Raw genomic sequence first — 16,825 nt, forward strand, 5'->3', positions numbered from 1 at the left:
TTGCTCCTTTCTGCACAGTTATCTTGTTTATTTGTCCACAGTGCACTTTTGTGTGCAGCAGTCCTTTTTATTGCTGCCATTCTTGTCCTGAGATCATTGTAGGGAGATTGAAATTGTACTACAGTCCTTCAATTTTTTCATATATCTTCCAGCCACTTTCTGCCACTTACATTGTGTTGTTTTATACACTGGGCCTGAGTTTTGGTTCAGTCTTCAAAACAAAAAAAAAGTGAGATTCAAATTCCCACAAAGTGGATATACTTCAGTCCTGTTAGTTTGTCGTATATCAGCCAGCCACTTTCTGCCACTTACATTGTGTTGTTTTATACACTGGGCCTGAGTTTTGGTTCAGTCTCCCCCCAAAAAAAGGGAGATTCAAATTCTCACAAAGTGGATATACTACAGTCCTGTTAGTTTGTCGTATATCAGCCAGCCACTTTCTGCCACTTACATTGTGTTGTTTTATACACTGGGCCTGAGTTTTGGTTCAGTCTCCCCCCAATAAAGGGAGATTCAAATTCTCACAAAGTGGATATACTACAGTCCTGTTAGTTTGTCGTATATCAGCCAGCCACTTTCTGCCACTTACATTGTGTTGTTTTATACACTGGGCCTAAGTTTTGGTTCTGTCTCCCCCCGAAAAAAGGGAGATTCAAATTCTCACAATGTGGATATACTACAGTCCTGTTAGTTTGTCGTATATCAGCCAGCCACTTTCTGCCACTTACATTGTGTTGTTTTATGCACTGGGCCTGAGTTTTGGTTCAGTCTCCCCCCAAAAAGTGAGATTTAAATTCTCAACAAGTTCATATACACCTTCTACCTTGTTTTACAGTACCATATAACGGTTGTTATTTTGGTAAGATTTTCCAAATAATGAGGAAGTCTGGTGGAAGAGCCCGTGGCCGGTCGTTGCCAGCTGGTACTGATGATGGTGATGATGGTGGTGGTGGTGCATCTGGTGGTAGTGGGAAAAGCACAATAGCACCTAAGGCTGGAGGTGTTGAGCAGCGTCATCGTCTGGCTACACAAGGCCTCGAAGGCTCCCTTATCTGGGAGTAGGAAAACAGCTTTTAAAGCCGGAGCAGCAGGAAAAAGTTTTGGCTTTCCTTGCTGACTCAGCCTCTAGCTCTTTCGCCTCCTCTACAGAAAGTTCCAAATATAAAAGCAACGAGTCGTCAGTGGATTCTCCCGGTCAGGAACAAGATGTTTCCTTGTGTCCTTCACCCAAACCAAAAGTAAAGGATGCGTCAGGCGACACTACAGGTTACTCCATGGCGCTCTTTACACATACCGTGCCTGGGTTAGAAAGGGAAATTGTTAACTGCCCATTACAAGATGAATCCGACATGGAGTGCACTGATGCACAGCCACAGCTAGATTGTTATGCTGTTCCATTGACTCAGATCACTACATTGCCCTTGCAGTGTACTGAGCCTGAATCTGACCCTGATGAGACTATGGTGCCCCGTCCCGAATGCTATAGCACCTTACACGGTGACACAGAGGAAGGTGCACATGACATTGAAGAGGAGGTGATAGATGACCCAGTTGTTGACCCAGATTGGCCGCAGCAGCCATCTACATCGCAACAGCTGTCATCTGGCAGGCCCGTATCAGGCCAAAAACGTTTGTCAAAAACAAAAACAGTTTTAGGACAGCGTGGCTATCCGGTGAAAGTAGCACAGCGTGCAATGCCTGAAAAGGTATTCCATAGTAGGAAAAGTGCAGTGTGGCAATTTTTTAACCAAGATCCGAATGATCAGTGCAAAGTTATCTGTAAGAAATGCTCAAAGACCTTTAGCAGAGGGAAGAATCTTCAAAATTTAAATACAACGTGCATGCTTAGATATTTAACCAGCCTAGACTAACTACTAAACGTCCCGTACCATTGGTGCACCTGCTCAGAATGAAGGTAGTCAGCAACGCTACATTGCTTCCCTCACTGTAAGCCCACCGGTTAGGACACCACCAGCAGCAAATGTGGAGGTATAGTCACAAGGCCAAAGCAGTCAGGGAATCACAAGGTTATTGGTAGGAAACACTGTATGTAGGCCAACATCAAGAATACCATCACCAACCTTCTCTCAATCCGCCATGTCCACCACCACCACCGCTAGTTCCACCATATGCAGCTCTCCAGTCCAGCTCATCCTACAAGAGACTCTCGTTAGGAAAAGAAAGTGCTCATCCTCTCATCCGCGTACACAGGGTTTGAACGCCCACATTGTTATACTAATCTCGTTAGAGATGATGCCCTACCGGTTGGTTGAAAGCTAAGCTTTCAAAGACCTGACGGCCTATGCAGTACCACGCTATGACCTACCCAGTCGGCACTTCTTTGCGAGAAAAGCCATCCCAACCTTCCACCAGCATGTCAAAGACCGCATTGTCAAATGCACTGAGGCAATCATTCAGAGGAAAGGTGCACCTCACAACAGATGCATGGACCAGTAGGCATGGCCAGGAACGTTACGTGTCCATCACGGCGCACTGGGTTAATGTGGTGGATGCAGGGTCCACAGGGGACAGCCATAGTGGGACAGTTCTGCCTAGCCCACGATCTAGGAAATAGTTGACTGTAGGCGTTCGCCACCCCTCCTCCTCCTCCTCCTCCTCCTCCTCCTCCAGAAGCGAAAGCTCGTCCACAGAGCGCAGTCACACGACCACTCCATCCGCAGCTGCCAGTGTTGCACACGAGGTGTCCCATTATCGAACAGCTAGTGGTAAGCGTCAGCAGACTGTGTTACAAATGAAGTGTTTGGGCGACAACAGACACACCGCGGAAGTACTGGCCGAGTACTTGCAGCAAGAAACTCAGTCATGGCTGGGCAGTGTACATCTTGAGGCAGGCAAGGTAGTCAGTGATAACGGAAGGAATTTTATGGCTGCCATAGCCCTTTCAGAACTGAAACACATACCTTGCCTGGCTCACACCTTGAACCTGGTGGTGCAGTGCTTCCTGAAAAATTATCCGGAGTTACCAGCCCTGCTCCTGAAGGTGCGAAGACTTTGCTCGCACATCTGCCGGTTGCCTGTACACTCCAGCCGTATGCTGAACCATCAGCAATCGCTGAATCTTCCCCAGCACCGCCTAATAATCGACGTTGCAACAAGGTGGAACTCCACACTGCACATGGTTCAGAGGCTGTGCGAACAGAGGCGTGCTGTAATTAATTTGTGGGAGGATACACATACACGGGCAGGCACTTGGATGGCAGACATGGAGTTGTCTGGTGTGCAGTGGTCGAAGCTACAAGACCTCTGTCAAGTCCTTAAGTGTTTTGAGGAATGCACACGTCTGGTAAGTGCAGACGACGCCATCATAAGCATGAGCATCCCACTAATGCGTCTGCTGATGCAAAGTTTGACGCACATTAAGGAGCAGGCATCTGCAGCCGAGGAGTAGGGAAGCCTTGATGACAGTCAGCCATTGTCTGCTCAGGGAACTGTCCTGGACGAGGTGGCAGATGAAGAGGAGGAGGAGGAGGATGATGGGGATGAATATTTATGGGAGGAGGATGCTTCTCAGGGGGCAATAGAAACTGGTGGCGTTGCAAGGTCAGGTACAGGGTTTTTGCGGGACACAAGTGATGTTGATTTTCAAGAAAGTGCTCCTCAACCCAGCACAAGCAGTGAATTGACACCTGGAACATTGGCCCACATGGCTGAGTATGCCTTGCGTATCCTAAAAAGGGACCCCCGCATTATCAAAATGATAAACGATGGCGATTACTGGTTGGCCTGCCTCCTGGATCCACGATATAAAGGAAAATTACAAAATATCATGCCACATGAGAACCTTGACCAAATATTGGCTACCAAACAAGCAACTCTTGTAGACCGTTTGGTTCAGGCATTCCCAGCACACATCAGCGGTGATGGTTCTCACACGAGCTGTAGGGGGCAACATGGCAGAGGTGTTAGAGGTGCACAAATCCGAAGTGGCATTGGACAGAGGGGTTTTATGACCAGGTTGTGGAGTGATTTTGCAATGACCGCTGACATGACAGGTACTGCTGCATCGATTCAAAGTGACAGGAGACAGCATTTCTCCAGTATGGTTACGAACTACTTTTCCTCCCTTATCGATGTTCTCCCTCACAGGTCATTCCCCTTTGATTACTGGGCATCTAAAATAGACACCTGGGCTGAATTGGCAGAATATGGATTACAGGAGCTCGCTTGCCCTGCTGCTAGTGTGCTATCAGAAAGAGTCTTCAGTGCTGCTGGTTCAATACTGACCGAAAAAAGGACACGTCTGGCTACCCGAAATGTTGATGATCTAACCTTCATTAAAATGAACCAATCATGGATTTCAAATTATTTGGCCCCACCTTCCCCTGCTGACACGTAGCTTGCCTGAAAAATGTCTTGCTTTTGGCCTCCTCTTACTGACTGCTCCAATTCCTCCATTTGCAGCTGATGAATGTCCACCATAGGCCATTTTTATACCTCCCTAAATGGGCTGACTCCCCCCACAGGGCCGTGGTCACCACCTGGCGCAAGCACCCGTTTGAGTGCCGTTTGCCTGGACAGGTGGGTGTGCCCACTCTTGGGCGACGGCACTGGCACAGGGTCCCTCATAGTACAATGAAGTGTCTCTGACGGTGGTGGTGCACAACCAACGTCAGACACACCGTCGTAATATGAGGGGCCCTGTGCCAGTACCGCCACCCATGAGAGTGTTCCCCCCAGCTCGAACAGTGCTCTACCACTTGCAATACTTACCTCTCCCTGCTCCACCACTGTGTAGTCTGGGCTGTTAAATCCTTCAATGGCACTGCCAATACAACTTTGTTGAAATGATAGATGATAGTTAATATATACAGGGGCCCTGGCCTCCATTTAGACCAGTTAATACTTTGCGCCTACTACCACTGTCTGCTACTCAGTAGAGGAGCCCACCCCTGTACCTAGCTATGCCACCTGTTTATTTATGAACAATTTTTTGGCAGACATTTAGTCCACTTTATTATTTGGGCCTACTAACTGTGTCTACCACTCATTACAGTTGTCCTCCACTAAACAAAGCAATGCCGCCTGTTTAGTCCTGTTACCACATTTGAACTGCATTTAGCCCACTTTATTATTTGGGCCTACTAACTGTGTCTACCACTCATTACAGTTGTCCTCCACTGAACAAAGCAATGCTGCCTGTTTAGTCCAGTTACCACATTTGAACTGCATTTAGCCCACTTCATTATTTGGGCCTACTAACTGTGTCTGCCGCTCATTACAGTTGCCCTCCACTGAACAAAGCAATGCCGCCTGTTTAGTCCTGTTACCAATTTTGAACTGCATTTAGCCCACTTTATTATTTGGGCCTACTAACTGTGTGCCACTCATTACAGTTTTCCTCCACTGAACAAAGCAATGCCGCCTGTTTAGTCCTGTTACCAATTTGGAACTTCATTTAGCCTACTTTATTTGTTGGGCCTACTAACTGTGTCTGCAACTCATTACAGTTGTCCTCCACTAAACAAAGCAATGCCGCCTGTTTAGTCCTGTTACCTATTTTGAACTGCATTTAGCCCACTTTATTATTTGGGCCTACTAACTGTGTCTGCAGCTCATTACAGTTGTCCTCCACTGAACAAAGCAATGCCGCCTGTTTAGTCCTGTTACCAATTTTGAACTGCATTTAGCCTACTTTATTATTTGGGCCTACTAACTGTGTCTGCCACTCATTACAGTTTTCCTCCACTGAACAAAGCAATGCCGCCTGTTTAGTCCTGTTGCCAATTTTGAACTGCATTTAGCCCACTTTATTATTTGGGCCTACTAACTGTGTCTGCCACTCATTACAGTTTTCCTCCACTTAACAAAGCAATGCCACCTGTTTAGTCCTGTTACCACATTTGAACTGCATTTAGCCCCCTTTATTATTTGGGCCTATATCTGTGTTTCCTCCTCATCCTGCCCATTGCCCAGCCACTGCTAGATGAGTCTGCTGGTACATTGACCCAGACCACTACATTCCCCTTGCACTCTACACAGCCAGAATCTGACCCTGCTGAAAGTTAGGTTCCCCTTCCCGCATACTATACCACCTTACACGGGGACAAAGAGGAAGGTGCAGATGAAAGTGCAGGTTCCTTCATCAGGTGGGGGGGCATACTCGTTGGCGACGTCACTGGCACAGGGCCCCTCATAGTACGCAAAAGTGTCTCTGCCGGTGGGAGGCGCCACCCGCCGTCAAACACACCGCCGTACTATGAGGGGCCCTGTGCCAGTACCAATGTCAACGAGTGGGCCCCCCCTGCTTGCTCAGGATCACAGCACTTGCAAAGTTGAAATACTTACCTCTCCCTGCTCCACCGCCGTGACGTATTCCGCGTTTCCTGGGCCCACGAAAATCTTGAGCCAGCCCTACCCCCCCCCACAACTTTAGCCAAATGACCCCCAGTTTTCAATGCCTAACTATTATTATAAAGTAAATTAAGATTGTCAAACTTCAGTAATAAGAATTGATGTTTTTGGCATTAAAATGGGCACTGTAGGTGTTTTCCTGTCCTCCACTCACTGCCAACTTTGATTCCCCATTGACTTGCATTGGGTTTCGTGTTTCAGTCGGCCCCCAACTATTCGCAATAATCGGACGATTTCACCCGACCCGACTTTTGACAAAGTCGGGTTTCGCGAAACCCGACTCGATCCGAAAAAAGTAAAAGTCGCTCAACTCTATTTTTATGTTCTCTCTATGTTTATCTGGGTTTCCTCCGGGTTCTCAGTTTTCCTCCCACATTCCAAAGAAAGGGAATTTAGATTTTGAGCCCCAATGGGGACAGTGATAATGATGTCTCTAAAGCACTGCAGAATATGATGGAGCTATATATAAGCAGCACATAATAAATATGTCATGAAAAGCTTGTCCAGTTCTGTGGATTCTATGGATAGCTGAAATCAAGAATAAGTTGTACCAAAATTATGGAAAGTCAACAATATTGGAAGAAAGAAAGGACCCATGATCCAAAGTGCGTCATCTATCAGATGTCTGGCTGGGTTCTCGCTGTTAAATGATAACCTGACTGCAAGTAGTAGTAGCGCGATCAGTTTTGATGTCTATAAAGCTGTACATTTTTCTAGGAATCAGTCAAATGTTGTAAAACTTATGAGATTCTGCTTCATTTTGAAGATGGATAATGACCAACACATACCACCAAACCTACCCAATAAATTCTTAAGCTAAAGTAATACATTATTATTCTTTAGTGGCTGACTCAGAAAACTGACCTCAACTTGATTCAGCACCCATTTCTTTTTCTGAAGACAAAATGGAAAACAGAAAGCAACAGCTAAAGATAACTGTATGCACAGCTATTGCTATATGAGAATGGCGTTTCAGAGCCTTGTTCTCAGGATCAGCGGAGATCCCAACAGTTGACCCCCAGCTAGTAATCGCCTGGCTTTGATTTAGTGTCATTGGTACTTTAGCTAGCATGTATAACCCAAAAAAGGTTATAAAATAGCAAAGAGGTAAAATATAACTTTTATTTAGTTATGCAGATAAAAGAGGTTACCATTAACCCTCATAAAAAGGTGCTCATGCGCTGATATAAAAATAAATGGATGCAACTTTTTCTCAAAAAAGTGTAAAGGTTACCTTACTCGATTAGGCTTGCATTCTCATTTTGAATGAATAAATTACAGTAATTTTACAACTCTACATAAGTTGTGCTCAAAAGTTTACATACCCTGGCAGAATTTTTGCTTTCTTGACCTTTTTCCAGAGAATATGAATGATAACACCAAAACTTTTTCTTCACTCATGGTTAGTGGTTGCCATAATGACAACCCAAAACATCCAAATGACCCTGATCAAAAGTTTACATACCCCATTTCTTAATACCGTGTATTGCCCCCTCTAACATCAGTGACAGCTTGAAGTCTTTTGTTGTAGTTGTGAATGAGGTTCTTTATTTTCTCAAATGGTAAGCTACTCTTCTTGGCGAAAAACCTCCAGTTCCTGTAAATTCCAGGGCTGTCTAACATGAACTTCGCGCCTGAGATCTCCCCAGAGTGGCTCAATGATATTGAGGTCAGGTGACTGAGATGGCCACTCCAGAACCTTCACTTTGCCCTGCTGTAGCCAATGACAGGTTGACTTGGCCTTGTGTTTTGAATCGTTGTCATGTTGGAACATCCCAATCATAGCTTCCAGGCTGATGATTGCAAATTTGCCTCCAGGATTTGCTTATAACGTGCTGCATTCATCTTTCCTTCAACTTTGACCAGGTTTACTGTGCTTTTGTAGTTCATACATCCCCAAAACATCAGTGATCCACCTCCGTGCTGTACAGTAGGAATGATGTTCCTTTCATCATAGGCCTTGTTGACTTCTCTCCAACTGTAATGTTTCTGGTTGTGGCCAAAAAGTTCAATTTTGGTCTCATTGCTCCAAATTACCTTGTTCCAGAAGTTTTGAGGCTTGTCTCAGTACTGTTTTTAATATTGTAGGCGAGATACTTTGTGGCATTTGCACAGTAATGGCTTTCTTCTGGCGAACAATGCAACCCATTTTTCTTCAAGTGCCTCCTTATTGTGCATCTTGAAACAGCCACACCGCTAGTTTTCAGAGAGTCTAGTATTTCAGCTGATGTTATTTGTGAGTTTTTCTTTGCATCTTGAACCATTTTCCTGGCAGTTGTGGACAAAATGTTTTTTTGGTCTACCTGACCATAGTTTTGTTTTTACAGAGCCCCTGATTTTCCATTTGTTAATCACAGTTTGAACGCTGCTGACTGGCATTATCAATTCCTTGGATATTTTTTGTATCCCTTTCCTGTTTTATAAAGTTCAACTACCTTTTCCCATAGATCCGTTGAAAATTATTTTGCTTTCCCCATGACTCACTATCCAGAAACATCAGTGGCTGGATGAAAGATGCAAGAGTCTGTCCGGATCCAAGAAACTCACTCAGCTTTTATGCACACACACTGATTACAAACAAACAGGTCACAGGTGAGGATGTTACCTTTAGTAGCCATTCAAACCCATTTGTGTCAACTTCTGTGCATGTTATTAGGCCAAAATCACCAGGGTAATAAACTTTTGATCAGGGTCATTTGGATGTTTTGGGTTGTCATTTTGATTTAAAAAGAGAAAACACAGTAGTTTGACAATAAATGGCTTCACCCAACCACTAACCATGAGTGAAGAAAAAGTTTGGATGTTATGATTCATATTCTCTGGAAAAAGGCCAAGAAAGCTAAAATTCTGCCAGAGTATGTAAACTTTGAGCACAACTATACATATTTGGATTGAAACCTTTACCAGTGGTTTCCCTATGGAAGTTATCAGGCCTATATTTGATACTAATATGAACAATGCCCAATAACAGCTGGTACTGGTAAAACACATTGAATCTTACTTATACAATTGCTGCTTTACACTATGCTACTATTCGGCAAATAGAAAAACACCATAAAACTGTACATGTTCTGATGGCCGCTATCTTCTTTCAAGTCATCTTTGACTTCTATTATCAATGACCGCTCTCTCAAGCTGTGATCATAACTAATTATAAAGTGATATCACATTATTCCCAATGCATTATATAGGGGATAACTTGCTGATATCTAGTAATCCCAGCTCAGGGGCCTGCAGCACTTTCTTAAATGGAGTGCAGGAAAACATGCTTGACCTCTACTCATTGTCTGAGTCACTGCTGGATTACGATGAGCGCTGTACTCGGCTATTTTTAGAAGTCCCATAGATAGTGAATGGAGTGGAAGACAATCATGTGCTCCTCTGCTTTATTCAAGAAAGGGGTTTCTTGGGGTTCCAGAGCCGCAATCTCGGGATTTCTGGAGGACCTAGTGTTTGGACACCCTTTGACCAGCACGTTATCCACTAACTTATAGGTAGTACATAAGTAGTGATTTTGTAAATAACCATATAATATAATTTGTCTTCATGCATGCATGTAGATCATATTATATCCAGTAAGCAGTCTAGAGTAGCAACTTTTGTATGCCATTTTTTGTCTGATTCCAGCTTACAGCGTTGATAATAGCCATTCAGTTGCCTTCTTCTAAAAATAAAATTTTTCTTCCTGCTCATATTAGGTAATCAACCATTACTTGTGTGCTCTCTGTAAAAAATATTAACTCTTCTGCTATTTTTATAGTTGTGGGTGAAAAACAGCCCTTTTCCAAATTACTGTGTATAGAGTTAAACATACAGACACCATACTAGTAGGTAGTGTTGTGCCAGGAGTGTAGTGGGGACACTCAGACTGTATTGCAAGTCATATCACCTAAGCATTTTGTAACTAGACCTGTGGGAATATTCTTTACTTAGATGTAACTATTGTTCCACTAAGCTATTAATTTCTTAGTTACATCATTGACTTTAATTTATATTCATCTTTTGAACAGAGTATAATGAGCATTACGCAGTGCCATAAAGCATGCTATCAGTAGGGTATCGCACCTAATGAAAAGCTGAAAAACAAGAGTAACCGTAGAACTGCCCAAAGACTTAATCGTCCAATATTTGGAATATGACATAGGTTTACAGATGTCATAATAAATGTAATGCAATGTAAGATAATATATTCATGATTAGTCATAGTCTTTGTTTACCATCTTGATTTATTTTTCAGGGTTTGAACGGAATGTCTGCAGATGACAAGACTGAATCTCCCATGTACGTGTATGAGTCAACTGTACATTGTACCAATATTCTTCAGTGCCTCAATGACCAGTGGAAACAAGACATTCTCTGTGATGTTACTTTAGTTGTGGAAGGAAAGGAGTTTCGAGCCCACCGGGCAGTGCTGGCTGCATGCAGTGAGTACTTCCTGCAAGTTCTGGTTGGGCCAACGGAACATGGATTGGTAGTCAGCTTGCCAGAAGAGGTATGTTATAAAATCATTTTTTACCTTGCAGTCAGTTGTTGTCTGATGTACTTGTCTAAACTTATAATGTGTTTATAGAATTTCCTTAAAGAAGCAATCCCATCTATATTTTTTTATTAAAAGTGTATGTATGAGTGTGTTAATATACTCACCTACCGCCGCTTCCTCCAGGATCTGGTGCCGTTCTGCTTCTATTCTCCTTTACATCACCTCGATTCAGACATGACAGCTCAGTCAATGCTCAACATGTGAGTCGGAAGTCTCTTTTACAATGTGAGTCTGAGCCTCATTCTGACACTACACAGACTTACATTGCAAAAGTCACTTTCAGGTCACACAGAGCAAAACATGACCTGGATAGCCTCTGCAAAGCGATGATGTCACTGAGAAGCAGAACAGAATGGCGCTAAATACCGTAGGGAGTAGCAGTAGGTAAGTATATTAATACATTCACACTACATTAAATGCTCATATAAATAATAATGCAGGCATTTAATAAAAAACATATAAATGGGATGCTGCTTTAGTTTGGTTTTACAAATAAATCTTTATAAAGTTGGCCATAGGCTGGTCATACGCAGGAGACCATTATCTGTTAAGCGTTCTTTCCAACTAACTCTCCCTACTCCCCCATACATATTAACACTTCACTAAGCATTCATGCATTTTTAACAAGGAGAGAGGAGAAATCTGCTGTTAGCATAAGTGCACACTAAGTCTTTTTCAGGAGGGCTCGCTATGAATCCCACCTGAAGAAGCACCCTGAAAACTTTCCAATGAGTGATCATATGCACTTCTTTGTAAAAATTAATCGCTGTTCATTAGAGATGAGCAAACCTGAACTGTTAAGTTCGGTGTTTGTACCGGAAGTCCATATAGTGCTTGGTGCTGATTTCCGAACACTGACTTCTTCCGGAAGTCCGTTTAGTGTTCAGAGTTTGGATGCTGAGAGAGAGTGAGATGCTCACTGCTTACTACCTGAAAACACGCATGACAAAGGCTTTTGCCTACATGGTTACCCGTACATGCATCCTGTAGGTCTTTCATGATAGGTCGTACATGCTCATTACATAACTGATATTCTGCTATGGTGGCTATCCAAATTGCAGTCAAACGATGTATGTGTGATTGTACCATTCTCACTTCCAGGGTGGCTGGGGTACTCTACACCCCTTCTATTATAGAAGGAACAGCTATTTTTGTCTCCCACTGCACTGCTCAGCTTTTATGAAAAATGCAGCCAAGCAAGCGCAGGAATGTCAACAACTAAGCCACTAATAGATTTTCTTAACAAAAACACAAATTTTTATGTCCTCATTTGTTTAATTGGATGTGTGCTACCTATATATATAAAAAATATAAGAAAATAAATTGTAGTGAGCCCCCTACTTTGATGATTGTAAAAAAACATCCTTTACTGAATAAAACAATCTTGGTCCAGGCATGAGTGCACACCAGCTGAACCATAAAGGGACAGTAAAATGGTAAAAAATAAAACCTACGAACTCACCACTCACCTCTCCAGCCACCTTCTCTACTTGCTCTCCCCCAAATAGTCCTTGGCACCTCTATTTCCTGCTAAGGTTATGACACATATACAACACGCCCATTAGCCCGGGTTTTCGATGCAGTGACATCCCGGGCCTAGTAGTAGCTGAAAGACGTGGCCTAGTCTGAAGATGCTCAGGATTGCAGAGTGTGGTGGAAATAAGAAAAGGCGTCTAAGACTTTATGGGGGAGCATGGAGTGAGCAATGGAGGTGAGTATTAGTTGGGTGTTTCTTCTACATCTCATTTTTGTTATTCCCTTGGGTCTCTCCATACCTGATGGCATAAGAAGGGAAGTTCAAGTCGCGGAGAATAAATTTGCTGCAAATCTAATTTCCCAATAAAATCAGTGTGATTTGATTTGGCAAGTTTGAATCTCATTAGTTCTGGTCATCTTTAGCATTGATGTTGTCTGATCATCATTGGCAGTCCTAGGGTATTTGCACATGGCATCTTTTGATTTTGTACGTTTGCCTACTATAATTTTAAGGGTAGGTTAATTTTAACATTGAGAGATAGAATATCAACATTAAAATCCAGAAAATCACATTGAATTATATAAATTTATTTTTTGCAGTGAGAAATAAGTATTTGATCCCCTACCAACCATTAAGAGTTCTGGCTGCTACAGACCAGTTAGATGCCCTTAACACGTTACCTGCATTAAAGACCGCTGTCTTACATAGTCACCTTTATAAAAGACTCCTGTCCACAGACTCAACTAATCAGTCAGACTCTAACCTCTACAACATGGGCAAGACCAAAGATCTTTATAAGGATGTCAGGGCCAAGATCATAAACCTGCACAAAGCTGGAATGGGCTATAAAACCATAAGTAAGACCCTAGGTGTGAAGGAGACAACTGTTGGTGCAATAGTAAAAAAATGGAAGAAATACAAAATGACTGTCAATGGACATCGATCTGGGGCACCATGCATAATCTCACCTCGTGGGGTATCCTTGATCAGGAAGGTGAGAGTTCAGCCTAAAACTACACGGGGGAACTTGTTAATGATCTTAAGGCAGCTTGGGCCACAGTCACCAAGAAAACCATTGGTGACACATTATGCCGTAAAAGTTTAAAATCCTGCAGTGCCTGCAAGGTCCCCCTGCTCAAGAAAGCACATGTGCAGGCCCGTTTGCAGTTTGCCAATGAACACCTGGATCATTTTGTGAGTGATTGGGAGAAGGTGTTGTGATTAGATGAGACAAAAATTGAGGTCTTTGGCATTAACTCAACTCGCCATGTTTGGAGGAAGAGAAATGCTGCATATGACCCAAAGAACACCGTCCCCACTGTCAAACATGGAGGTGGAAACATATTGTAGTGGTGTTCCTCTGCTAAGAGCATAGGCTTGCTTCACCGCATCAATGGCAGAATGGATTGAGCCATGTACCATAAAATCCTGAGTGACAACCTCCTTCCCTCCGCCACGACATTAAAAATGGGTCGTGGCTGGGTCTTACAGCATACAGTCAAAGCAACAAAGGAGTGGCTCAAAAAGAAGCACATTAATGTCATGGAGTAGCCTAGCCAGTCTCCAGACCTTAATCCCATAGAAAACTTATGGAGGGATTTGTAGCTCAGATTTGCCAAATGACAGCCTCAAAATCTTAATGATTTAGAGATGATCTGCAAAGAGGAGTGGAGCAAAATTCCTCCTGACATGTGCACAAACCTCATTATTATTATTATGATTATTTATTTATATAGCACCATTAATTCCATGGTGCTGTACATGAGAAGGGGTTACATCACAATACAAATATCACTTACAGTAAACAAAACTAACAATGACTGACTGGTACAGAGGGGCGAGGACCCTGCCCTTGCGGGCTTACATTCTACAGGATTATGGGGGAGACAGTAGGTCGGGGGTTGCAGTAGCTCCAATGGTGTTGAGGTGGCTGTGTGGTCTTTACAGGCTGTAAGCTTCTTTGAAGAGATGGGTTTTCAGGTTTCTTTTGAAGGATCCAAAAGTAGTGGATAACCGGATGTGTTGGGGCACTGAATTCCAGAGGATGGGTGATATTCGGGAGAAGTCTTGGAGGCGATTGGATGAGGAGCGAATAAGTGTGGAGGAGAGAAGGAGGTCTTGGGAGGACCGGAGATTACGTGAGGGAAGATATTGAGAGATTAGTGTGGAAATATACGGAGGAGAAAGATTATGGATGGCTTTGTAGGTCAGTGTTAGTAGTTTAAACTGGATACGCTGAGAAATTGGGAGCCAGTGAAGGGATTTGCAAAGAGGGGAAGCAGGAGTGTAGCGAGGAGAGAGATTAATTAGGCGGGCAGCAGAGTTAAGGATGGACTGGAGGGGTGCGAGAGTGTTAGAAGGTAGGCCACAGAGGAGTATGTTGCAGTAGTCGAGGCAGGAGATGATTAGGGCATGCATGAGCATTTTGGTAGAGTGTGGGTTGAGGAAAGGACGGACTCATCATCAACTACAAAAAAAATCTGACTGCTGTGCTTGCCAACAAGGGTTTTGTCACCAAGTATTAAGTCTTGTTTGCCAGGGAGAACAAATACTTATTTCTCACTGCAAAATGCGAATAAATTTATATAATTTATACAATGTGATTTTCTGGACTTTATTTTTGATATTCTATCTCTCAATGCTAAAATTAACCTACCCTTAAAATTATAGACTGTTCATGTCTTTGTCAGTGGGCAAACTTACAAAATCAGCAAGGGATCAAATACTTAATTCCCCCACTGTATAATTTTTGAAGCCGAAAACGCCGGCAGTGTTTTCCATGAAGCAACGTTTCTAATGTCTCTTTGTATATCTATTGTAAGGACTTGGCCGCTGGCGTTTCCTCTTTAAATTCATATAAAATATAGTGGCAGCTTCTAAGCGGAAGCCGACAGGAGAATGGATCGGTGAATTCCTTTAGCCATTTCACAGCTGTTTAAGCATAAATACAGGTAAAAGAAGTTACAGAAGATGGAAGACATGCACAGCATGTCATTTTGACATTGCTGTGCATATGGTTATTCTTTTTTTACTGCCTTTTCAAGTGGGTTCCAGAATCCACCTAAAAAAGACATAATGTGCACATACTATTATAGTTCCTTCTCACAGCACGATTTTGTTATCTTCTTGTTCTTTTGTACTGGGAAATAGTCCGGACGTTGACAAGTGCATTAGGGTTTATACTCAGACTTCTTGTCTTTATATCCAGTTCTTAATAAACTGAGCCTGTAGTCTAAAGGTACCTTCACACGAAACGACTTTGTAACGATATCGCTAGCGATCCGTGACGTTGCAGCGTCCTGGCTAGCGATATCGTTTAGTTTGACACGCAGCAGCGATCAGGATCCTGCTGTGATGTCGCTGGTCGCTGAATAAAGTTCAGAACTTTATTTGGTCGTCCGATCGCTGTGTATCGTTGTGTTTGACAGCAAAAGCAACGATACCAGCGATATTTTACACTGGTAACCAGGGTAAACATCGGGTTACTAAGCGCAGGGCCGCGCTTAGTAACCCGATGTTTACCCTGGTTACCAGTGTAAAATGTAAAAAAACCAAACAGTACATACTTACATTCGCATCCCCCGCCGTCTGCTTCCCACACTGACTGAGCGCCGCAAAGTGAAAGTGAAAGCACAGCACAGCGGTGACGTCACCGCTGTGCCCTGCTACTGCCGGCGCTCAGTCAGTCAGTCAGTGCAGGAAGCGGACGCCGGGGGACGCGCAGGTGAGTATGTACTGTTTTTTTTTTTTACATTTTACGCTGGTAACAAGGGTAAACATCGGGTTACTAAGCGCGGCCCTGCGCTTAGCAACCCGATGTTTACCCTGGTTACCCGTTGGTCGCTGGAGAGCGGTCTGTGTGACAGCTCTCCAGCGATCAAACAGCGACGCTGCAGCGATCGGCATCGTTGTCGCTATCGCTGCAGCGTCGTTTCGTGTGAAGGTACCTTAATGCATTTAGAAGTATGTAGAGGAAACACAATTGGTTTACCAGTGACCTTTCACATTATAGATAACCTTATCTGATGTTTGCTTTTTTTAATCTGGATTTAACACATGACTGCTGGCTAGAATATGAGATTACTGATTAGTGGCTGTGGCAAATTGCATTCAGCAAAGAATGTTGGTATTAGTAAGATATTTCTACCTGGCTACGAGGAAAAGTGAACTGCTCACGTATGTCAAGAAGGTAGCAAGAAAAATGTCAGGAAGAATTGTGCTGTACTGGAAATGGGTTTTCTGACAGTCATTGAAACAGAAAAAAAATTATATTTTACATGATGTTAGGGGTCGAGTTCCCGCCTCTGCACAGGGGGAATCTCGGGCTATCTCCGCTGCGGTCTCCCATTCTTCTCCTGCCGCAGTGGAGCCTGCTCAGCGGAGACGTCGGTCTGTTATGATCCGGTGGTAGGATCACCAAACTGAACTGATAGGTA

General features: G+C 43.4%; 1 protein-coding gene across 3 annotated transcripts in view; it reads left to right on the forward strand.

The window, feature by feature from the left end:
• Positions 1 to 16,825, forward strand: part of BACH2 (BACH transcriptional regulator 2) — a 397,444-nt gene that overhangs the window by 279,381 nt on the left and 101,238 nt on the right. For all 3 annotated transcript variants that reach the window (XM_077289718.1, XM_077289719.1, XM_077289721.1), the window contains one exon: positions 10,610 to 10,864. In XM_077289718.1, coding sequence (XP_077145833.1) covers positions 10,610 to 10,864 — 255 coding nt within the window. The remainder of the gene's footprint in view (positions 1 to 10,609; positions 10,865 to 16,825) is intronic.

Source organism: Ranitomeya variabilis, chromosome 2 (genome assembly GCF_051348905.1).
Source record: "Ranitomeya variabilis isolate aRanVar5 chromosome 2, aRanVar5.hap1, whole genome shotgun sequence".
NCBI classification, from domain to species: domain Eukaryota; kingdom Metazoa; phylum Chordata; class Amphibia; order Anura; family Dendrobatidae; genus Ranitomeya; species Ranitomeya variabilis.